Source organism: Lissotriton helveticus, chromosome 1_1 (genome assembly GCF_964261635.1).
Source record: "Lissotriton helveticus chromosome 1_1, aLisHel1.1, whole genome shotgun sequence".
NCBI classification, from domain to species: Eukaryota; Metazoa; Chordata; class Amphibia; order Caudata; family Salamandridae; genus Lissotriton; species Lissotriton helveticus.
In genome coordinates, this window is record NC_136057.1 from 385534931 (window position 1) to 385561477 (window position 26547).

General features: G+C 40.7%; 1 protein-coding gene across 1 annotated transcript in view; it reads right to left on the bottom strand.

The window, feature by feature from the left end:
- Nucleotides 1-26547, bottom strand: part of IQSEC3 (IQ motif and Sec7 domain ArfGEF 3) — a 382113-nt gene that overhangs the window by 68573 nt on the left and 286993 nt on the right. Inside the window, exons 6-7 of the mRNA XM_078673720.1 lie at nt 20362-20501; nt 18924-19049 (exon numbers count right to left, since the gene is read on the bottom strand). Of these exons, the coding sequence (XP_078529846.1) occupies nt 18924-19049; nt 20362-20501 (266 nt within the window). The remainder of the gene's footprint in view (nt 1-18923; nt 19050-20361; nt 20502-26547) is intronic.

A 26547-nucleotide genomic window follows, 5' to 3' on the forward strand; every position in this document is an offset into this window, starting at 1 on the left:
ACATCTAGAAATGGCCCTGATCTTTCCATATCAAGTCGTACCTCGGGACCTCTGCAGGGGAAGGCATGTCCTTTCATCCTTGTCTGCCCCACGGCATAGCGTATAAGAAGAACTCCATCAAGGACCAAAGAGTCTAGAACCTACCATTTGCATAGGGGGCCAAGGAGAAAATCAAAGCAATTGACATACTGGATGGTTCAATGAAAACATGAAATAAAATCAAAAGCTAAACTGAAACGCCTGTAGTAAAGGTGCTTTAAGTGCCCAGGAAACATCCTTGGTGAGCTTTTGAAATATTTTGGCGAAGGATATTTGTCTTTCGCATGTTGTAGAGTTACAGCCTGTATATTACTCATGATATGCCAATAGGCAGCCGCGGGCCGTGGAGGGAGTTACGGTGGGGCAGGGAGGCGGGGAGGGGGAGGGGCAGGGTGGAGGGTGCTAAGAACAGGCATATGGATCATTGCAGGTAAGTACACAATTGAATTAATAAAACGAAATTCGTAGCGCGCACTGCATGGCAAAAAGCAATGCTGTGCGCGCTACGAATTTCGTTTTATTAATTAAATTGTGTACTTACCTGCAATGATCCATATGCCTGTTCTTAGCACCCTCCACCCTGCCCCTCCCCCTCCCCGCCTCCCTGCCCCACCGTAACTCCCTCCACGGCCCGCGGCTGCCAATAGGTTATACTCATATGAAGCAAGTTATCTCAGTTGTTTATTATAGAGACCTTTAGAATGCTGACCACATCATATCTTGAGCCAAATATGTATCTTTGTAAAAGAAATGTGTCCTTGTCTCTGTCTTTGTTTAATTTTTCCATCACTTGTCATTCCATTTGGCTGAAATTGAGTCTTTACACGTGGAAGCGTTGTGCCACAGAAGATTTTTCGTTCCTGTTCCTTATTTTACTTTTATGAAAAGTGGCGTAACATAGGCCCCAGCAGTCATCACGGAGCAGGGGGCCAAACTCCAGGCACCCCCTCAGCACCGTACCCTGGCCGGAGAGGTCCTGATTGAGTCAGGAGGGGGCCCCTCCAGGTACCTTGCAGGAGGGCCCCCCTCACGTTTCGTTACACCACTGGTTCTGACGTCACTACATATATTTTGTTGCGTCTGCACTTTAAAGTTAAAGATGCAGCTGATAGTATCAAAAGTGGATCTTATGTGTGTATTATAATGTTTATTCCAGCGTTGCAAAAGCTGCAGTTCTCACAAGTATGAGTACCTCCTTTTTAGGTCCTGCATTGGAGGCATTTTTAGCTGTTTCCCCAGACTACAGTTCTCAAAAAAGCATACATATTATACATGCATAGAGGGGATTTTGGTCAGCAAGCTTTATCCATTGATGTGCTGAACTGTCAGTCACATTTTGATTCTCTCATTACACCATACACCACGAGGTAAAGAGTTAGCTCACTTTACCCACTGGCCCTCTTCACTTGTAGTGACTGCCCAAAGCTTGTGCACACTGTTCACATCTGCTTAAAAATAATTCCTTTCTCCTGAGTGACAAAGCTCTTTCAATGTGTGTATTTTTTGTTGCATTTCTGTATATTATCTTTAGCTACTTAATTTGCTTGCAATTTAGGTGCCCAGATAAAGGGATATTTATTTGTAGTCTCCTTTTTACATTTCATTTTATAAAATGTGTAAGTTTCATTGTGACTCTGTAGCTGCCTGAAATTTAAGTGCTATGTTGGGTAATGATTTCTTTTTCTCGCTGTCATAAAAAGTAATGGTAATCTGCATGGCACAACTGACAGGCTTGCAGGTTTTTTGTTTGTTTTTAAATATCACTAGTAAAACATCCACTTCAGTGAATGTTTTTCACATTTCATATTTTTTAATGCCAACATACAAAAGCCACAATTGTGTGGCGGTCTATTTTATTTCTTTTATCTTTGTTGCATATGCTTGCAATAACAAATGTAAAAAGAAAAAAGTAACTACTGAACAAGCATGCCAAAGTCAGACCTGTTGGCTTTTGCAATGCTTGATGATTGGAGTTGTCAGCCATCAATCTTTATTCAATTTGAATAAAACAAATCATAAAACACAATTAGAATAATATCCGAGTAACATTCACCCTCGATAAGAGGAAAAAGCCATATAGCATCTCATACAGAGGATTGAAAAACACCTGATAAAAACCACAAAAAATAAAAACAGTAGGTGTACTTAGGAATTGAAGGTACAGCAAGGCTGGTCAAACTTTCCTAAAATTCTGTGCAAAAAACACCAGTTGAATGTACTTAAAAAGAAAGTTAAAGAATTTAGGATAAATAAAAGCAATGTTCAAAGTGTTAAGCATAGCAGCAGAATAACACAAACAAGGCGGAGACACAGAAGGCTTGTGATTAGAGTTGTCAATTATATGTGACCCCAAGTTGTTTCTGCATATAATTTCTTTGAGGTTACTATGTCTTTGGTAAGCCCAAATGGTTTGATTTTAGATTCTTTGTTTCAGTTTGGGACTGTGTTTTAAAATATGTTTTTTGATTTATGCACGGTTTGTGGAAAAGTTTAAAATTAACATTGCATATCCCTGTTGGCTTCTGTTACTCTGGAAAAATAACTAATTTCTATTTTTGGATGATTTGTGACTTGATCTAGGACTTTAGTTGGGTAACCTCCTACCCACAATGTAATTGCCATATTCTTTCTTGTTGATATTTTTCTAGTTTAGAGATTGTTAATTTATGTTGCATCAATTGGTGTAGTGGGAGATAGTTTTTGAACAATTGTTGGTAAAAAGAAAATTTCGTAGAGAAGTAAATTATTCGGTAAGTGGGTTTTGAGAACTAAAGTTTCCAAATGATGGTCAATACTATGAGTACATCTAGAAAAGGTAGATTTTTTTTTAAAACAACATTTCATTAGTTTTAATTATAACAGAACAAATGTCAGTACCGTTGTTAAAAGTCTTCAAGGGTCTGCTATTGTCTTTGTACAGCTTAATTGTTTACAAGACAAATTTTTCATGTTTCCATCTCACCCCTCAACTTAAGAATATTGATAACTTGTTTGAAGTATCCCAGGTAGGAACATATGAATATACAGTGCACACTTTATAGCATTATTTAACTTTTCGTAACTGCATTTGTAAGACTCATTTCAAATTGCATGTGATCATGTTCTATTGCTTAATATCACAAGCCCCAATATGGTGTTAGTACATGTAATGTACCGGGATATGAAAATAGAGGATAACTGCACCATAGGTGATCTATCAGGAATTTCCAAATTGTACTAAATCTTTATCTTTCTTTATTTTCACAAATTCCAGGACTGCTGAACTGGTACAAACCTATGCTCCTTCAGAGTGTAGCATGAATTAAAAAAAAAAAAGGCTGATGGAGTCAATAGCATTCTCTGCGTCAAAGGCAAGAATGAATTTAGGCATTTTCATTTTCCAGGATTCCTCACTCAGTGGAACACCCTTCTTATATAAAGAATGTCTGTTTTTTTAATACATCTTGACTGATATGGCTCTATTAGGTAAGGCATTAAAGATTCCATCAAGTCACAAAAATATTTGTAAATATGTTTGTCACCTGTATTTTCCGATCTTTGAAAAAAGAGCAGAAGTATATAGGATCAGGAACCGCACCTCAATATAGCTTACTAAAGAAAGTTCTGATCTGCCACTGCTTCCCCCACTGAGTTTGTCATAAATACTCGACAGCTCAAGCATCTTTCTCAAGAATGCTTATCCAAAAGGGAGATTGCAGTATATTCAAATCTCCTGCCCATATAAATTCACCCACTATGTTTTATAATCTCTATCAGAGAGCATGTAATGTTTTCTTGGTTAGCATTTGTGATGAGCTACTAATGTCAGGCACTTACCTTTAGTTTTGACTATGAATATATTTGTAACAAATGCAAAATATTGGTTAGTGCATTATTTGCGTATTATTAGCCTAATAGCTTTACAAATCAGGTGGGTCTCCTGCAAGCATATTCAACGAGGAGGCTTGCTACAATTTGTGGCATTAAGTTGGGGAATTCATCCCCCCTCAATATTCTCAGTGAGGAGACTCACCTTCTAGGTTAGGAATGCCTACCAGAAAACTCCACAGGGCTCCTATTGCAAGCAATACATTTATAAAGCGACTGTCCTTGTCAAGGTGTGCCCAGGAATGCTCAACTCAATGTTTGACTTTCATCCCACCCTTAAATACTAGTACCATATTAAAATTAAGATGCCTAAACATCTCAAGATTGAGATATTGAAAGTTCGTAAGTGTGATGAGGAATCCCTGCGTGTGGTCTTTTGCCACTATACCCCAGCATAAGCATGCATTCTCACTCTAGTATTTCCTAAAGTGTATGAGTAGTCTTGTTTATGCCTATCTGGAGCTTCCTGCAAATCGTATGCGAAATAATCTGAATGTTTTATTCTATAATTTACCTTTTCAGCGAGTTCCTTCCAATCCTCATCCTGTTTCTTCACCACATCCTGCTGCACATCATGTTTCTGTACCGCTAGTCCCAATAAGATGCCAGTTCCTACTGCTGAGTAGTTGAAGCTTTTCCAGATATGCCAAGAATCACCTTCCCTTCCTCAGAGGGTCTTACAGTGTGATTTTTTTAAATTTGAAATGCAATATTAAAGGGAAGGGAAATGTCCATTTATATTGGATCTGTATTTTCCTCATCTTCTTGTTACCTCTTGGAGGGCTCTCTGTAATGTCTGCAATAAAACTTGATATCAGTGAATTTCTACTACTTGGAAATTCTGAGTACTGATTTTTTACTGCACAGTAATGTTATTTTTCCACAAGGATTTACCAACCCACCAGTACCGTGCAACTTGTAATTAGGGCCTATATAGTGCGAGCTCAAAGGTAAGGTGCACAGCTGGCTCATGACTGAGAAACATTATGGTGAAAATACTTTCTTGGAAAATACTTTCCTGGATTATCAGAAATAAAATCCGAAATGAAGCAAGGATTTCAAATATCATTGATTCAGGTAGAAATTCACTGATATCAAGTTTTATTGCAGACATTAAACATGAAGAGAGCTAACACCTCCAAACACCTCCAAGAGGTAACAAGGGAGATGAGGAAAAGACAGATCCTCCACTTCCACTCGACACAGGAGTGCAGTATAGATGTACCACCTGCTTTGAGTGGATGGTAAATATATGTATAAATCCCAGGGATCTGTTATAGCATTATTTAACTTTTCGTTACTGCATTTGTAAGACTAATTTCAAATTGCATGTGATAATGTTCTACTGCTTAATATCACAAGCCCTAATATGGTGTTAGTACATGTAACGTACAGGGACATTCATGAATCACTGCAATTCACTCCAAAGTTTTTGTAAATCACTGCTTTTTACTCTTAGCAGTAGTCTATAAGAAGCAAACATGAGAGTCCCAGCCAAAGTCGAAGCTTTAGGCAGATTGTAATTAAGCAAAGGATCAGATGCAGGCACCGGGATGGCCCTGGTCAGAATCTTACCTTCACACTTAAAAACTTTCTTTTCTGGTTCTTTTTCTCAATGATGGGCTCATGAGGGGGTGCTCTGCAGTGGGTCCAGTGTTTGGTTCCACGTAGGTGGACAAGTGAAGTCCAGAGATCCACTGAAAGCCTTCGTTCTCAATAGAGTTTGAGACGTACCCACAAACCTGCAAGTAGCAATTTTTAGTGGCAAGTGGTCAGCTGGGCACTGTGGATATGCAGGCTTCTTTAGCTTTTGTGATCCTGAAGCTTAACAGGAGGCCAGCCAAGTAGCCCTTGGCACCCAGTCACTGCTCCATGGCACAAGTGGGAGCAGATACAGTCCTTGCTTGAAAAGTAAGGCCAACCCCTCTCTTTCTGAGGTTTACAGGTTCAGTAGGTGCAGTCTTTGTTCTATTCTTTCCATGCCCAACAGTGTTCTGAGGCTGGAAACCAGGGGTGTCAATTTTATGCCAATTTCTAGTTTGTAGGTGGGAATACGCCCTAACCAAATGGGGCAAAATCCCCACGGGACAACCCTACCCACTCTTACATCACTTCGTGTAGGGATGGCACTAAACGATTCCACAGTATATCTCAAATCCAAAATGTCTGTATAATTTATCCCTAGGTCAGAGCTAGGTGCAAACCTGTCATGTGCTTCCACTATAATGTGCCACCCCTCCTAATAAACCTGTTCTGCAAATGTTCTCTTCATCGGGAAGAGATACCAGCCTGTCTACTTACACCAGGGAGTGGGCAAACTAAGGTGTGACTTGTTTTTGCCTATCAGAGGCAGTAGCCTCTTTCAAGCTGGGACATTCTATGACCACAGTGCTCGGACCATCTTGTAGGTAGAACGACACACCTGCTCCCCCCAACAGACCTTTTGGTCCCCTACTGGGATCATATCAAACCTCCATAAAGAAAGGTGCCACGCTGTCTCAGGGGACAACTGGTGCAGTTAAATAAAAATGGCTACTAGAACCTTGGGGCAAGAAAGTAGTAACTTTCTAAAGTCTCCTTTAAATTAAAAGTTACTTTAAATCCGACTTCTGCAATAAGCCCAGTTTAATGTAACAATTAATTTGATATCTTGAAGTACTATGTTTTGTGGTGCCAAATGCACGTTAGCACTTAGCAGTTGGGCTAGTGTAACCTCATGTTAGCCAATGGGGCTACCAGCCTTGCTACAGTGAAAACAGCAATTGCGAAATTTCACTGTCCAAGCAGTAAAGCATAAAATAAACTTGTCCTTCTTTTCAATATTTAGCAACCTGCTTTATGGGCTACCAAGGCCGTCCCTAAAGTGACTCGTAAATGAAGGTTTGGACTAGGCAAAAGACTTTATTTGGCCATGTCAGGTTCTCAGTTTAAAAGCTGCTCAACTAAACTGCAATGGCAGACCTAGAGTCATGTTTTCTCTTTGTCACTGCAGTGGTGGCACAATTAAGTGCTGCAGTCCACTGTTGACTTTTAATTTACTAGCACTGGGCACACTTTGCACTATATATTAGGGATCTATAGGTAAGGTAAATAATATCAGAGACTAGCCAATCGCAAATACACTTTGAGGGGCCAGAGTCCATGCACTGGGGCCCGGTAAACAGAGCCTAGTGCACTTCAGGGTCAAAAAACCAGCGGCATCAGTCCTTAAATGTGGGGCTGATCATAGAAAAAGGGGCATTTCCTTACAATAGGGTTTTTGAGCTTCAATCAGCAGCTGAAGAAGGCCATCAATGCATTTAGCCCTAAAAGGAACCACACACTTGCAACTGAATATGTATGGTGTCTTTCTGGGCAAATACATTGAATAACTCATGGATTTACTCTATTGTCTATATTCTTGCCAAGATATGACTTTCTGCAATTTATGAAAGACATAATGCCAATCAAGGTACTTCCACAGCGCAGTGGGCAACTCTCAGTTCCATTTCTGAGAATGGACATATGATTACAGCAGCAACCCAAGGCTGTGGACCGCACCAAATAGCACACACTGAAACATTTGACAGGGTAACAGCAAAGTTCTGGTGCGGAGCTACATGTTATGTTATGTTATGTTATGTTACGTGCTCTTGTATAGCGCACGGCTGCCCCAGCTAAGGGGCGTCCCGGCGCTTTTCAACAGTAAGAAGGGGGCTGCCTAGAGATCCGACATGCCTTAACACAACAGAATCTGTGGAACTAGTTCAGGGAAAAGAGATGGGTCTTGATGGCTTTGCTGAATGGCAGAAGGTCTTGTAGCCCACGCAATTGGGGTGGTAAGGCATTCCATAGTTTAGCCGCCAGATAGCAAAAAGAACGCCCTCCCATGCGTGAACGCTTCACCCAAGTCTTGGCCCTCCGACCGCAAAGAACGACGAGGGACATATGGAGTCAGTAGTGAAAAGAGCATGGGCGGGGTGGTAAGCTTCAAGATCTTAAAAGCGAGGCACAAGACCTTGAATTGAATCCACTTGGCTACCGGGAGCCAATGAAGCCTTGCAGCTGCGTTTTGTACCCGCTGCAGTCTTATAATCTCCGACTGGTTGGCTCCCACAAGCAAAGAGCTTGCGTAGTACAGGCGCGAGAGGATTGTTGACTGCACAATGAGCTGGTGGGTGGATGAATCGAAAAATTTTAGGATGGGCTTGAGCATATTGCAGCGTTATCACATTCCATGGTATAGAACTTGGTATGGGTAAGTAATATCACACTTATTAGATACTGCATCTAGGAGTATCAGTATATACCTTGTGTAGTATTATCACCACAGATACCAAGTTCTGTGGAAAGAGGCCCATACTTGCTCCAGTAATATTTTGAATGAATTACTCTAGTTACAAAACCATTTAATAAAGTATTAATTTAAAAAGCAACTATATATATATATATATATATATATATATATATATATATATATATATATATATATATATATATATATATATTCACTGAAAAAACCATAGGTTTCAGGAGTTATATAGTTAGGAATTAGTTTTTAAAAAACCTTTGAAATTCACTCAAAAAACTATAAGTTTTAGTGGTGTTATAGTTAGCTGGACATTTTACTCATACAAAACCAATGAAATTGCTCCTATATAGTTAGTTGTACTAACTATATTTCGCGCACCCGCAATCCACTGCTGATGATGTCACATATTAGATCATTCATGACATGGTCAGTGACATCACTGATGACATCTCAAATGACATCACTGATGACATCACTGATGACATCATCCAGTGAATGTGGTTTGCTTCGTTATTTAAATATGCATTATATATATAGCAATTTACATTGAAGAATGAGTGGATATATATAAATAAATATTTGGATGGAGGATTTAGTAGCAGTGTAATTGACTGTTTACTTGACCAATTTATAATGTCTCACTAAATTTAGTGGATAGTGACTAAACTGTGTGAATATCTGTATCACTTTGTCAGTTGTTGTGTAAACTGATTCTACAGTTGGTTACTAGCTATGTGAAAGTCTATATTAGTTATTGATTAGTTAACTGAGTATTTGTATGGGATTGTGAAAGTGTGTGTGGTTCGGTGGGGGGTGTGTGACTGTCCAAAGATGTGTGAATAGTTGATTCAGTAGATATATGAAGTTAAAACTACATGTTCTAACAGTTTGGGCGAGGGAATCTCTTTATGGGTGTGGTGATGAGCAAATATATTTCTCAAAGTTACAGGTCCAACAAACTAGAAAAATAAAAGGCAGTGTATGTGTCAGTTGTTGTATATAAATAAGTATACATAAGACACAATGATTGTGTGAGTGACTGTATGGATAACTGTATACTTGTAATAATGATTTTATAATTCACTAAGTATGACTTACTATCTAAATGAACAGAAGAAGTGGTGTTTGTATAAGTGTTTTGCTAAGTAAATATGTAAGTATGATCCATTGTTTGCATACGTGAGTAGGATGACTTCATATGTGAATAGGATGCGTGCTGTTGTTTAATGTCGATATAGATGTATAAGTATTTTTGATAGTGTTCTATTGTTCATTGACAGCATGTATGAGTGAATCCATAGGTAAGTGATTAGATGTGTGTATACATCTATGAATCACTGAGTGGATTTTTAGTTACTTGTATTGCTGTGACAATGGATTTAAATATCATACTCTGTATTTTACAAACAGTGATGAAAAATTGTAATAGTGTATGAAAAGGTGTATGTGATTGTCACGTGGATGATGTCATCAGTGATGTCATTTGAGATGTCATCAGTGATGTCACTGACCATGTCATGAATGATCTAATATGTGACATCATCAGCAGTGGATTGCGGGTGCGCGAAATATAGTTAGTACAACTAACTATATAGGAGCAATTTCATTGGTTTTGTATGAGCAAAATGTCCAGCTAACTATAACACCACTAAAACTTATAGTTTTTTGAGTGAATTTCAAAGGTTTTTTAAAAACGAATTCCTAACTATATAACTCCTGAAACCTATGTTTTTTTCAGTGAATTTCAAAGGTTTTTTTAAATGCTAATTCCTAACTATATAAGGCCTGAAACCTATGGTTTTTTCAGTGAATTTCAAAGGTTTTTTAAATGCTGATTCCTAACAATATAAGGCCTGAAACCTATGGTTTTTTCAGTGAATTTCAAAGGTTTTTTAAATGCTAATTCCTAACTATAACTGGTGTGTAACCTATGGTTTTTTCAGTGAATATATATATATATATATATATATATATATATATATATATATATATATATATAACATTTCTATGGCAAAATGAAACCCCTCATTTTGTTCCTTTTCAAATTAAATGTATTAAGTGTTACCACTTTATTCCAATCAAGATGACTTCAGGTGTGCCATACTTTTGTCATAAGTAAGACTGTTAGCGTTCTAGTTGTTCTTTAGAACACTCTGGGACATTCTGTCATTGGGCTATAGTTGGGCTACATCTGGCTGATATTCGGGCTACATTTGGGCTCTTTTGTCTCTGGTGGCCATCATGGGAGACTGCATATCAGAATTTTTTTAATGAAATATAAGAGGATTTGAGAAGTCACTCAAAATGTGCCCTAATTTTTCTTTCTTCAGCACTAATCATAATTTCTATGGCAAAATGAACCCCCTCATTTTGTTCCTTTGCAAATTAAATGTTTTAAGTGTTAGCACTTTATTCCAATCAAGATGACTTCAGGTGTGCCATACTTTTGTCATAAGTAAGACTGTTAGCGCTCTAGTTGTTCTTTAGAACACTCTGGGACATTCTGTCATTGGGCTATAGTTGGGCTACATCTGGCTGATATTTGGGCTACATTTGGTTTTTTTTGTCTCTGGTGGCCATCTTTGGGCTACATTGGGCTACATTTGGGCTCTAACATATATATAGCCCAATGTAGCCCAATATATATTTTTTCAAAGTTAATTTTCGTAAAAACCACTGGAGCACATATCTTGAGACATAGCAAAGGCACATCGGGCTACCAGTCCCTACAATTTTGCCAAGTTTGGTGGAAAACCATTCAGCCGTTCGGGCTAAAAGTGAGTCCAACCGCCCTATGAAAATTAACATGGGGAAAACACGTTTTGGGACCCCCCTTTTATCTCGGCCCCCGCTTGACGAATCCCCCCCAAACTTTCAGGGAAGGAGCGGAGCGCCGCGAGGCAAAGTTAAGGAACATTTCAGGAAGATTCCTCAACCGGCGCCAAAGTTATTCCCAATAGAATGTTGCGATTTCCCTATGGAAAACAATCCTAACTATATATACCTACTGGCTATCGCCAGTAGGTAATAACATTTCTATGGCAAAATGAAACCCCTCATTTTGTTCCTTTTCAAATTAAATGTATTAAGTGTTACCACTTTATTCCAATCAAGATGACTTCAGGTGTGCCATACTTTTGTCATAAGTAAGACTGTTAGCGTTCTAGTTGTTCTTTAGAACACTGTGGGACATTCTGTTATTGGGCTATAGTTGGGCTACATCTGGCTGATATTTGGGCTACATTTGGGCTCTTTTGTCTCTGGTGGCCATCTTGGGAGACTGCATATCAGAATTTTTTTAATGAAATATAAGAGGATTTGAGAAGTCACACAAAATGTGCCCTAATTTTTCTTTCTTCAGCACTAATCATAATTTCTATGGCAAAATGAACCCCCTCATTTTGTTCATTTGCAAATTAAATGTTTTAAGTGTTAACACTTTATTCCAATCAAGATGACTTCAGGTATGCCATACTTTTGTCATAAGTAAGACTGTTAGCGCTCTAGTTGTTCTTTAGAACACTCTGGGACATTCTGTCTTTGGGCTATAGTTGGGCTACATCTGGCTGATATTTGGGCTACATTTGTTTTTTTTGTCTCTGGTGGCCATCTTTGGGCTACATTGGGCTACATTGGGCTACAATTGGGTTCTAACATATATATAGCCCAATGTAGCCCAATATATATTTTTTCAAAGTTAATTTTCGTAAAAACCACTGGAGCACATATCTTGAGACATAGCAAAGGCACATCGGGCTACCAGTCCCTACAATTTTGCCAAGTTTGGTGGAAAACCATTCAGCCGTTCGGGCTAAAAGTGAGTCCAACCGCCCTAGCGCTTGGACGCCTCCGGGCCTAGCGCTTGGACGCCTCCGGGCAACTACTTCGCGCTTTATAAAACGCATTTTCATTATGGAAATTAACATGGGGAAAACACGTTTTGGGACCCCCCCTTTTATCTCGGCCCCCGCTTGACGAATCCCGCCCAATCTTTCAGGGAAGGAGCGAAGCGCCGCGAGGCAAAGTTAAGGAAAATTTCAGGAAGGTTCCTCAACCGGCGCCAAAGTTATTCTCAATAGAATGTTGCGATTTCCCTATGGAAAACAATCCTAACTATATATACCTACTGGCTATCGCCAGTAGGTAATATATATATATATATATGTATATATATATATATATATATATCGTGAAACAAATGCCCTTGAGCTTACAGAGGGCACACTACGCTGTCCTCACCATCCGGTTTCTGCGCCTCGCAGCTGCTTGCTTTCCATGTCTCCCTTGTCGCTGCTTGCCCACTGGGGGCGGTTTTTCAATAAATGAAAGTATTGGAAATTGAAACGGTGAGCCTTCTCTGTTTGAATGCAACAGCCCATGATTAAGAGGCGTAGTTGGCCTCGAAACGCGTCGGGCATGGCAGGAATCAAGGGAGACATGGAAAGCAAGCAGCTGCGAGGCGCAGAAACCGGATGGTGAGGACAGCGTAGTGTGCCCTCTGTAAGCTCAAGGGCATTTGTTTCACGATATATATATATATATATATATATATATATATATATATATATATATATATAGCTACAGATATATAGATATATATATATATATATATATAGCTACAGATATATATATAGATAGGTGTATATATATATATATATAATTTACATAGGCGTATATTATGTTATATTATAATAAAATATTATATTCAGTCCCCCATTAGTCAAGTTGGCAGGCTACTGCTACGTTAATATTAGAATAGAACTAAAACGATACCTTCCCTCATTATACACCTGAGGTTTGGAAGAAAATCATGACTCAGATTCATGAGGACATTGATTCCTAAATACTTTACATGCAGACAAGTTAGCTGAAGAAATATTTTGCATGAAGACAAGTGAATTGTCCGCATATGTCTTATAAAGAGGACCTTCAACCGAGACTGGCACAGAGCCAGATCCTGGATGGCATGGAGGAGAGATTTAATTAAACTATGAGAACATGGCAACAGAATTCGAACTGTGGCAATACACATGTGATAAATCATAAAAAGAAGGCAAAATAAACAAGCTGTCAAACGATGCTTTTTACACCTCTAACTGCATGTCTGTGCGCTGAAAAATGAAATCGATTACTTACAGTCCTGAGACAGTTACCGAAATAATCACTTCCAGAGAGAGGTTTCAGCTAGAAAGGTGGACTATTAACCAGGCAATATACCACCGGGACAGTTAACCCCCTAAATAGAATGCTACCTGGCCTATCACCATCTAGTTTTGTTGCGAATATTATTCACTGTTTAATTCCAAAGGAATTCCTGTCACTCGTAAGCAATTGTAGCCTGGGCATCAATGGAATCGACTCTATTTAATTAAAATCATTCTAATCTCTGTTTTGTAGTAAAAGCTGGATTATGTGGGTCATATAACGCACTGTTAGAAAGCTGATTTCCCAAAACTCTGCAGGGGGTTAAGAAAATGTATTTGAATGTCGAGTTTTCATAAGAGAATTTGTTTTACTGATGTTTGGGTCATTCCAGTAAGTCATAACTGCTGAAATGGAACTGTTGATTAATTGAAAATGGGATTTTTATATTTGGTATGCAATGTATATTATCTCCGTGAACATATTTTGTATAATATGTATAAAACAATCTATAAAGAAATATTTTGGGACATAATTAAAAATAATGGAAAAAGTGAAAGACTTGCTTACTCTTTTAGCAAGTTAAGGGTGTCAAACAAACACAAATACAATATTACCATAAAAACCTCTTTGGAGTGTGACAGCAATTTAAAAATACTAAATATAACCTTATCTGAGAGGCTGCTAAATAAAAAACTCTAGGATAATACATTGGTAATTAACCGTGATCCATCAAATACATAGGTTCTCCTTTAAAAAATACATACACTCTGGGTCTCTTAAATGCAGGCTCGTAGGTTAATGTTATTACAAAGTATTCTACAATGGTATCCATCACCATTTGCTCTTGTCATCCTGATAGTTTCTCTCATTACTCAATACAACAGTTTATAAGTGCTTAACAGTGTGCAAGCATACTTGCTAAGAGTTCAATATAGAAAACAAAATGGACTATAATGAGGGGAGATCTACTCTACATGTATGTGAAATGATAATTTGACACCCCCCCCCCTCCTTTTCTGATAAGGCTGATTGATTACGACATGACATGAGCGCATCATTCACTGCCATCTATTGAATTACAAATATGCTGCCATCCATCCAAACTTCTCAATAAATGGCATTCCTCCGCATCATGTATCATGAAGCATTATTCTGGATTGATGAGAAAGAAGAGAGGGGTTAGCTTTGATTTTTTTCCCATAATGCTGTTAATTGAAGATTTCCAAAATGTCACACTGTCAGAAAGGAAGTTGTTGGAAATTAAGAACAGGAGCTGTATTATTGGCCCGGATTTCTATTTGTATCCATTTTTTCTATGTTTCAGAGTGATGGGTAAACCTTTGTCTGGTTTGATGTACAGTAGAGGATAGGTAATATTCCTTTGGATTAGGGAATTTAAAGCTCATTTTAGTACACAGAACATTTAACATATTTCTTAATGTTTTCTTGATTCTAGTTTGTTCAAGCTCTACAAACATTTCATAGAGCACAATGATTTTCTGAACGTATGGCACTATTTACTGAGTTCATTTTCAAGTGTCCATGTTTTCCAATGTTCGAGAACTAAAGAGTCGATTTCCTCAATTTTACACAAATTACTCTTCAGTTTTTTTTCTGAATATCTCTTGTAAATGTTATCTCTAGTATCTCTAGATCTGTATGTTGTTTGTATTCTCATTTAAAGGTCTTCAATGATAGTCTTTCTATTGACCATTTGTTGATATTGGCACTGCATTTGGTTTTGGCCAGCTAACTTTGTAAATGGAGAATGAGCTATAGTTGTATGCAAGTCTTAATTATGCACATAGAGATATTTGATGCCAGGAGATTACAAGAAACATGGAAAGCAATTAGGGGCTTATTTTGATGCCGTGCGGTATTGCATCCTCCTGACACTGTAGCAGAAATGGGACAGAGCGACCTCCGGTCGGCAGACCCGAACGCCTACTCATGATGCGACCACACATGGTGTGGTTGCATGCTCCCATTCCTCTATGGAAACTCGTATTACAGCTGTACACCATCCGTAACACAAGATCCCATAGAGGAATGGGAGTCTGTGTTCATCCCTGCACCCTGTGGCAGGCATCTCAAGGTGCCTGCCGCAAAGTGCAGGGATCAACAAGAGGACACATATGGCGCCCCCTCGGCCCCCAACCAGAGGCTGAAAACAGAAGGGGACCCTTCTAGGGACCCCCAAACTCGCTTACTGATAAGTATTTCCATGGCAGTAAGGCCAGCATAGAAACCCTGTCGGTACTGTGTATCGTAATCCAGAAGGAGGTAATACCCTTCCATTTGGATTACAGGCCGGTCTCTGGCTGGCATATGGTATCCTGGAGCCCGTCGGAAACCGGCCGGAATGACCGGCCGGTTTCAATTAAGACAGGCTGTATTGTAATCAGCCAGTCAGAATTGAAACCGACATTCGCGTCGTAAGGCCTTCGACCTAAGGTCGGAGGCTTCCAAGATCGGCCCTTAGTCTTTAAATTTTGTTTCTCCTATCCAAAGACCCTTTATACTATTGCATAACCTCAGTGCATTTGATAAGAGGTTCTTCAGCCAGATCATATTATAATTTGGGTAGGAGGGGCTTTATTTGTTTCCTTTTTCAAGTTTGTTCAGTCCCAGACAATTAACTATTGGTTTTGAATCTGCTGAATATAATTTCATACGGTACTTTTAACCCATAATAAAATAATTCCTCAAAGGACAGCCTTTTTAGTGTTCCATTTAGTTAAAGATATACTGCATTGTGGAATGCCATCTTGACATTAGAGGCTGTATTACACAAAGAGCCCTGGAGGCACAATGGGCATTGCGCCTGCTTTGCGTGCCCTCGGGAGACTTTGTATACCAATACCAATAGCGCTGGCACACATAAAGCTATCTTAAGGGGGCATTCCTCATTTGTATGGGGGTGTGCCCCATGCAAACAAGGGAATCCCTTTGCCTCTGCGCCCACACCTTATTACACACGTGGGCGCAGAGGCAAAGAAGCTCTCATGAGGCGCACTCAAGGTGCACCATCTAAAAGGTGGCACACTGTCTGTGTGCCCTTTGAGGGCAGCCCTCTGGAGGGGGGAAAGGGGATCCTATGGACCCCCCAGACATCCCCTTGAAGGCAGGAGCTCTAATCCCCCTTTAAAAAGAAGGTGGGTTGCTGCCTACACTGTGAAAACACAGAGTGGCTTCAAGACAGCTGCTCCATTTTTCATATGAATGCTCTGCCCCAAGGGCAGCGTGAGTTTGTGGCTGCCTTAACGGCAGCGCATTCATCATAATATGGTGCGTTTTCCTTCATTGCGATGGGTGCTGAAGGAAAATGCACCACATGTATAATGCGGCCCCTGGCCTCAATAGTAAATGGTGACTCAGTTTGTTCTTATTGATTAGCATAATGATTCTCATCAGTCTAAAATTACCTGAGGAAAGGGAAGCCTGACAGTTATGTCCTCAGATCTCACAGGGCAGATCCTGAAGGTAAGCAAAAAGACAGTGAAGTGGAGAGAGAACCGTCTCTTACTATTGCAAGAATTAGGCCTCATTGGGCAATTGGGAAAACCGAGCTAATGGCTATTAAATGGGAATGGTATAAGACATGGATAATAGCAGTGGGCTTCCTGTCCAATAAAAACGTTGGTACCAGGTGAAGCAATATCTATTTACAGGGTGGACTCAATACAGGTCTTTTAAGAAGATACAGATCGGCCCACTGAGTAGCTTTGTAATATAGTGGATTGATTCTGGGAGTGAGACTCCCTACCATGTGCCTCATTGGAACGGGGTGAATCTGTGAATCTCGCAGATTGATTTTCTGGGAATCTTTTCTGGAGAAAAGAAGGTTACTTGGTAAAGAGTTGTTATATCATTGATGTTTTGTACTCTGGTTTCTCTTTCATCATCAGCTGAGCCAGAGCCTCAGAGCTCCAGAACCTCGGAGGGACATACAGAAAGAAAATGCCTATTATGCAGCAGTGATGTTGAACGCAATTTTACACTGAGATTGGATACTGTAAACATTCTATATGCTTAGGTATGTGTCATTCTTATAATCTCTGAGATGTAGTACCGCACTACACCAATATTGCAAAGATTTTACTTGCAACTTTGGCATCTAAGCTGCTTTGAGAAATTCCTATGGCTTGAGAGTAACTATTTACGTTTACCTCATTTGGGCAATACCATAGTATGTGAGGGTTTCACTGAGCTGGTGAAATATGTAAAGCCTCCAGTTTATTACTGAGAGAAACTCATAATGGATTTATTTAATTTTTGAGAAATTGGAACTGAGGCCATCTCGACCTAGTGCTTTGAATAACTGAAAAGACGACGGTGCTTGCATTAATTCCTCAATTTATTATGTTGTTCCTTCATTTTTGTAATACTGTCTTTTATAGATGGAATATCTAGAATATTTATGAATATGTATATCTGTGATTAATTGCGCTCTGCAGTATTGTGAAAGCTTTTAGAACATTTTGCGACCTATTTAAATATGTCTTTGTGTTTCCTTGTGATTAAACAATAGCTGTCAACTATGGAATAAATTTGTGATTGCTCTCTATTTGTTTTAGTTTAAATTGGAGTCTCTTGCCATTCACCGCAGAGAGGTACTCTATGAATTAATCTAAATATAAAGCAGATATCGCAAAACGTTTTGACAGGATGTTGATGGTCATAGATGCCGACTATTCCACTGAAGAACCAAGCACAACGCTATGAACCCAAACTTATTCCAGGACCTCGAGGGACACCCTCACTGGTCAAGTTTTGTAATTGAAATACATCATCAAATCTATCCCAAGAACAGCTCAAACCAGTGATCTGAGAAACTTGAAGTATAGGAACCTTCTACACATATTTAAAAATCCCCAAACTTGATACTTCTGACCAACCATGCACGGATTGACAGTGTCTCAATCTTTACTGAATCAGTTTTTAAATCATTGATAAATGCTACTGGCTGTACCACCAAAGATCTCTGAATTTCCACAAAACTGCAACTGATAGGAAAACTGCAGCTGATAGGAAAATCTTATTCTTATTCCTCTCTGGTCACAGTGGATGTTACTGACATACCTAAATGTCCCTTTTGAACATTGCACAGCAGCCTATTTAACCATCATGCAGAAAGGACAAATAGAGAGGACATTCCATAAAAATGCATTACTTGCTTCATAAAATCCACAGTTATGCAGAATACCTTCTTTTAATGGCGCACCGTATTACAGAAGATCAAAAATTCAATGGCACCACATAAAGCCACTAAGGATAAACCTAACCCAGTGCGAACTTTCAAATGATAAAACAAGGTATTGTATTTAAGCATTAACTTTACATATTCGTTGCAAATTCTGTAATGTACGTTCCATCTAAAAAAGTCTGCATAAAAAAACTACAAATCATATTCAATAGTAATATGCAAGAAGGAAAACAGGTGACAAAAACCAGTTGATTAATGTTGAGATATCCCCTGCAATATTGGATAACTTTGGAATTATGGAATAAAAGTGAAAATGTAATGTGAAAAATGTAATCACTTTAACGGGAAAAAAATGTGGCGATGCACATAACTTACCACTAACAAGTCATTGAAGAGAAACACCTCCCTTTGGTGTGCTGCCTGCTTCTGTAACTTATTCACATCTGTCACCTCAAATAGTCGACTACAGCAGACCAGCCGACGGTGTGGCACTGAAAGGACCTGTAGAGGTATAACCCAAATACAGTAGTTTTTAGAGTAGAGTGTTCTGATACTTAATAAAAATGAAAATCATTTGCTTTCATAGTAAAAATGTGTAAAGCTCTATCCCGCAGTCCCCTTTAAATATTCCAAATCCTGTAGCAAATCACACCCATATACAAGACAGATAACAGGGGGTTACCACTTCAAGCAAATATAGCAAATAACAACTCTATTTTTAAAAAAACTTAAAAGAACAGATATTGAATTATTACTATTGAATACACCTTGTACTACTTGGTGCTTCACCAACAATTACCTTCAGTGCTTTGGGGTTGACTGCGCATCCTACCCTCCTGCAAGGACTTCATTGAATAAATGATGGGTTAATCGTAATCATAAAAGCAACTGAGACAATTCGGACAGATGTATGTTTGCAAAGATCCCTGCATCAGTGCTTTTTGATCACCTCATGTATGTGTAGCTACCATTATTGTAAGAGACACCACTCTTCGAAGACAACGTCAACCAATCACTTCAGTGGCCATAAAACATGAGTTCATATACTCTTCAGGATCTGCGCATTAATGTACCCCAATAGGCTGTAGGTGTAATTAATTCATCAATGTCAGTCATATCACGCCGAATCCGCTTTCCTTCTCAAGTGGACTGGAAATCAGAAACTCTAATCAATGATATCACTCTCCAGTTCATTCGGAAGAAAAAAAATTGACAACATTCTCATTCAAGAAACATAAATCCCCAAACACATCAATTTTGGGATCTCATGAACAAGGGGAATTCTAAATGAATCTGACTGACTTTGAAAGTGATTCCTGGGTCGGGTATAACCTGGCAAGTTGTTTCAGTTGTGAAGTGAATTTGCAGATTTGTACTCTGGACAAAATATCTTAAGAGCCCTGTGCTTTATAGCTTGATCCACCTTGAATGAAGGAAGTAGTAGAGGTACAGAGTGATCCTTATCTGATTCTCATGTACAATATGATTTATTGATATTAAGAATTTATAGATTGCCTTCAAGTAAATATAGGAGACACAGACCTACACGGGCAGGTGCTATCTTAGTCATTGCACTTCATTTTTCACCAAAGGAAGAATTATACTTCTCAGCAAGAATGCAGTCTATAAAACTGCAAGCCTGCCAGTATTTCCCGAGCCAGAAGGAAGTAATCAAAAACAGAATAAATGCATTTTTTAACACTCCAAGCCAGGGCAGGTAAAATTCAAGATAGACCACTTGGAGATGCAGAACAATAATACATCGAGATTAAGGAAAAAGAGGGGAGTCAGGGAAAGGGGTAAGTGTACTCACAGTTTTCATTCCCACAATGGATTTTTCTACTTTGGTAACATAAGTCACATGGTCCTCATTGGACTTCAGCTCTTTCAACTGGATCCTCTCATAAATGCCAACCACCATCTCTCGAGGAATGTCAGCGCCATCATCCACTCCTGCAGTCAGAATGGGAATGGACTTGAGCATCTTTTTGTGCCAGCAATTGACAAGACTGCTATGTAGAATAAGTCAAATACAATGTACATCACATGAACATTTTTAACAGTAGTTCACTGCAACTGTGGAACTGAAAACACGTTTTGTGCTTTAAAAATAAGTACAAGGTCCTTGTTATTTCGATGACTTGACAGATGGACCCTGTTGAGTCTAAAGGCCTGATTTGGACTTTGGTGAAAGTGGTACTCTGCCACAAAAGAGATAGAGAACTCTCTCAGCCAAAGTGAATGTACGGCCACCTCATTTAGAGTTAGGTGGAATGTCAGTATATAGACGCCAGAGACTACTCCTTCTCCACCACCTACGTAAATCTCTAATGGCCGAACGTAGTAAGGAGCATCAGAGGTTTGGCCATGAGTCTGCACGTCCTGTTTATAGTCACCATACACATGGCAAGTTTTCATTGTCTGTCACAGCCAGGTAAAACATGGTGCTAAGGGGCAGTGAAAACTGTAAAATGACTCCCACACCATGGGCGAAATCTCCCATGGTGACTGGGATTTCTTTTTTGATTTTCGAAAATAAAATCCTGCTTTAGGATTTTGAAAAAAAAAATACAAGTTTGATGCATGGCTCCATCATGCTGATGGAGCTGTCCGTCAAACTTTCAAAGCATTTACACGAACCACCATACTTCATGTAAATGCAAGAGAAGTCTGCCAGCTGAAATCTCTAAATATGGAGGACGGAGTACCCCAACTATTTAATTGGAGAGTTTTATAAAGCGCAAACAAGATGCTAGCAGATATCAGAGCGCTGTACAGACAATAAATGTTACTTATACAGGAAATAGAAATAGATAAAATTGGATGTACATAAAATATAGTAAAAAGCAGCATAGTTAGATTTAACATCAATAAGTGTCTTGTAGTTGAGGGCGCGAAAGCATCTCATTACAGGGATTCAGCAGACCCTAGTCATGTGTATTGGGCCAAGAGGAAGGATTTAACTTCCTTTTTAAAAGAAGTAGAGGACGAGTTAAGTCTGGTTTCTGGAGGTAAGGCGTTCCAAATTCAGGGTGCCATCCCAGAGAAGGATCTGTTATAAGTTTTTTTCTTCTGGAATTTTTGTGGTTTCAGAAGTAATTTTTCCGCATTTCTCGAGGATCTGGCCCCACCAGAGATTGTAAGTTTCTGTGCCAAGAAACTGGGTGTGAATTCTCGCCTCTAGGGGTATCCAGTTCAAGGATTGAAGATCCGGGGAGATGTGGGAGCTGCGTTTAGATCCAGTTATTGTCTTGCTGCGGCGTTGATTGAGGCTCTGAGAGGTGCAGTTGATGCTTTGGGTAGGCCACATAGGGAGTCACAACCGTATTCCACTCTTGGTATAACCAGAGCTTGAACTGCCTGCTTAAAGTCATTATGTGGTAGGAAGGGTTTCAGTTTCCTTAATGTGTTTATCTGGAAGTTAGCTCCCTTTGTAGCATTACTGATGTGTTTTTGCATATTAAGGTTACTGTCTAAAGTCATTCCAATTGACTTCGCTGAGTCCACAATGGTAGGTTGTACGTTAAACGCCGTGATATGTTTGATCAAGTTTTGCATTTTCGGGATTTGAGCTGGCGGAGCTATTAGTAGGAATTCAATCTTGAGGGCGTTCAATTTAAGATGATTTTCTGCCAGCCATGTTTGGGTATTCTTAAGAGCTGTGTTAAGTAATTTGATGTCCTCTAGGGTGTGTATCTTGAGGTATAGATGTGTATCATCTGCGTACATGTGATATTGCACTTTAGAGGATTGTAGAATTTCGGTGAGAGGTTCCAAGAAGAGATTAAACAGTGTTGGGGATAGTGCGGATCCTTGTGGTACCCCCAGGGTTACTGGGACGGGCTTGGACAGGGTGTTATTGACTTTGAATTGTTGTGTCCGGTTTTGGAGAAAAGAAGTGAACCAGCTCAGCACTACACCTGATAGGCCCATTATGTGTTTCAGGAGGTCTAACAAATTTGCGTGCTTGACCGTGTCAAAGGCCGATGAAAGAGATCAAGTAGGATCAGTAGGCAAGATCTATTTTGGTCGAGTATTTTCAGCGCATCATCGATGATGTGTGTCATGGCTGATTCTGTGCTATGGCCAGCACGGAAACCTGACTGGTGTTTGTTGAGAAGGTCAAAGTGGTCGATATGTTTGGTTGGCTGTAGGTGCACACATTTTTCCAGCAACTTGGCTATGGTGGGGATATTGGAGATAGGGCGATAGTTGTTTAGGTCTGTGGGGTCTGCCGTGGGCTTCTTAAGAATGGGAGAGACCTGGCCCACTTTGAGGGTGTCTGGGATGCATCCTTGTGGAAGTGAACTGTTTATGATCTTGGACCAGAAAGGTAGAAGTAGTGGAGTAAGGGCTTTGACTGCGTTTGCCGGAAGCGGGTCGGAAGAGTGGTTAGCTGGGTTCAATGCACTGAGAATTTTGCATAAATCATCTTCAGAGTAATAGGAGAATGATGACCAGTCTGAATTATTTTTTGGGTTGGACTTTGATGAGAGTAGGCCAGCGTAGGTCTGGGGGCAGGAGAGGTTAGTGTATTCGGTCTTGCGTATAAGGTTTGATCCTTTAGGAGGTCGTTCTTGATGGCGTCAGTCTTCAGGGTGAAGAAGGTGGAGAATTCTTCACAATTTGGCTGCGAGTATTCAGAGTCTTGTGGTCGTTGGGGTGTCTCCTTAGATTGGGTTTTTATCAGATCAAAGAGTTTTTTGGGACGGTTTCTTGCCTGGCCAAGTTGGAGGCTAAAAAAATCGGCTTTGGTGCGCTTGATCTTGCAGAAATATGCGTTCCTCTTAGTCCTAAGAGTCTTGAGGTGGTAGGCCAATGGGGTTGATCTCCAGATCCGTTCTGCAATTCTAAGTGAGCGCCTGTCCTCGTTGAGTATACCTGAATACCAAGGTATGGAATCTTTCAGTGAGACTCTTTTTAGTTGCAGAGGAGCTGTTGGAACTGGCCCTTCTTGCAGGGACATCCTCAAACTTTTTGCTTCTTCCTCCCTTATTTTTCCTGACCCGTGGCTGTTGACAATAGCACTCTGCGCACTTTACCACTGCTGATCAGTGCTAAAGTGCATATGCTCTCTATGTAAATTGTTATTGTGATTGGATATACATGTTTGGCATATTTGTATCACCATGAAGTCCCTAGTAAAGTGCACTGGGTGTGCCAGGGCTGATGATGACAAATGCTACTAGTGGGCCTGCAGCACTGATTGTGCCACCCACATGAGTAGCCCTAAAATGGTGTCTCATGCCTGCCACTGCAGTGCCTGTGTGCAGTTTAGAACTGCCATGTCCTCCTGGTAGGTGTCCCCACTGACCAGGCCTAACCCTTCCCTTTTTGTGCACATCAGTCACCCCTATGGAAGGCCCAAGGTACCCCCCTGGGCAGGGTGCAGTGTATGTGAAAGGTAGAACATGTACTGGTGCAGGTAACATGTTCTGGTAGTGAATTACAGCCATTTTCGTTTTTCACTATTGTAAGGCTATCTTGCTCCATAGATTAACATGGGGGATGCTGGCTACAGTGGTTAACAGCGTTTCTTCCCATAGGAACAAGATAGGACAAAAGTATCTAGTATCCCTGAACTCAGAATTTAATAACACATCTTTTAGGAAAGGTTGTTTTTAAATCCTGTGTGTTGAGACCAGCACTTTTAGAAAGTTGCTGTTCTCTTGTCTGACCCTTCTGTGTGCCTGGGCCTGTTTGTGTATTGACTGTCTGGTTTGAGAGTGACAGGGGCTGGGGAATTCCCCAGGAGGATGGATGAGTCAGCACTAGGCTGAATGACTGCATTTGCAACTGGAGTGGTGGGAGGAGTTAGCACCTGGGCTGAATAGGGCTGGGCCTGCCTTCCACAATGCTGGCTCCACCCCCCTGCTGGGCGGCTGAGGACCCTGCCCCTCACTCTGAAAGGAAAGAAGCAGCAAGCAAAACAAAGTACTCAGGAAACCCCAGAACTGGTTCAGACCGGGCTCAGGGCCCACATGCACAGAGAGAACAAAGACTTTAGGGGTATAAGTACAGGACCCCTGACAACAGAAAATTAGATCATCCTGGAATCAAGAAGGAACCTCTGCCAAGGAGAAAGCTGAAACTGAAGAAGGAAGACTGTCCTGCTGTTGCTCTGCTGGACTGACCTGTTGCTTTGCTGCCAAGGAGAGGGGAAGGACTTTGCTGTTGAGCTGTGTCCCCTGTCTTGAAGGAATCTCCAAGGGCCTGAGTAGAGCTGGCTCCCTGTTTTGAAGTCCCAGGAACAAAAGGACTTCACCCCCAGCTTCCCTGAACTCTGCTGAGAGAGTTCTGTCCTTCCTAGAGTGCTTGATCCAGTTGTGGGGCCTCTGGAAGTTGTACCTGTGCTGGGAAGCTTGAAACTAAGCTTGAGAGACTTTTGAAACTGAAAAGTGTCGCATCGCTCGCTTGCAAAGCGCATCCCCGACAGTGTGAGAAGTTTCCCGCCACTACGGAGGTCGAGATCGTCGCAGCGCCTGACGCCGCTGCCAGAGACGTCGCATCCTTCGTTTGCGGGACGCACCAGACCGGTGCGGGAGAATCTAACATCGCTGCGAGTATCGTCGCAGAGCCTGTCGTCGCTGGGTGAGAACGCCGCACCGCTTGCTTGCGGACCGCATCACGTCGCTGCGAGCATCGTCGCAGAACCATCGCATCGAGGAGCTGCGAGAGAAAGGATCACCGCTGGACCGCGCATCGTCGCCCCGGAGATCGTCGCAGCCCCTACGAGATCATCGCATCGTGCCTTTGCGAGAACAGACTTCCTACGGAACCTACGCACCGGAATCCATACAAGTGGCCTTCCTCCCCATACAGACCGGATTCGTCGCAACACGCCCGCTGCTGCAGCGGGGCTGTCGCATCACCTCCCCAGGGTCTCAGGAGCAACGCATCGCTTGTTTTCCACCGCACCAGCTTCTGCTTTTGGAACTTTGTTGCAACTAAAAGGTACTGTAAGTAAACGTGACGCAACTGTGAACTTTTCATGCATCAGTAAAGAATTCTATCGCAACGTAGAGAATTTTATCGCAACCTACGAATTTTAACGCAACCTTAAGAACTCTTTTGAAACCATATTCTTGAACTGTGTATGTTGGATTTTTGTCGTTTTGGTCTTGTGTAGTTTAGATTAAAATACCTTTATTTTTCTAAACTGTTGTGGAGTCAGTTTGTGGTGTTTTCACTGTGTTACTGTGAGTGTTGGTACAAATACTTTACACATTGCCTCTGGTTAGCCTAGACTGCTCGTGCCAAGCTACCTAGAGGGTGAGCAGGGGTTATCTCAGAGGGTTATCTCCTTGCCCTGACTAGAAGCAAGGGTCCCTATTTGGACAGTGGTACCTACCTCTGCCAACTAGAGACCCCCAGATCTAACATTGGTGGTCAGGCGGTGGGATTTGAACTTGTATTTGTACTTGACCCACAGTAATTGGTGTACATCACTAGTGAGTGCAGACCACTACGCCACCACATACTACTGTTTTTTTGCTTGGTTCTATTTTTGATCATAACCCTGAAAGAATCCAAGCATCATGTCTCAGAATGGTAAACCAGCAAGTGATTTTGCAGAACTGGAGTTTGATATTGAAATGTTAAGTGATTACAAAGTAGGTCAACTCAGGCAGTTCTGCAGGAACTTTGGCTGCCCCATGAAGCGCTGCTCCAAGAAGGAGGAGCTACAGGAGGCCTTAATGGCCTGGTGGGAGACCAAAGAGGCTGGGGAGACAGATGATGCAGAAGAGGATGAGGATGCACAAAGGGATGGTTTCAGGCCACAGGATATACCTGTGTCCAGAGCAGCCTCAAGGGCTGGCAGCAACCATTCAGCTGAAAGTTTTTCCCCAGAGGAGTTGGAGGAAAACCAAAGGGCTAGAGATCATAAGTTAGAAATGTTGAGGCTTGAAATGGAGCTGAAGCAATTGGAAATGGATAAAGAGAGAGAAAGGGCGGCGGAGGAGAGCAAAAATGCCCGTGCCCTGGAAGAATTGAAATT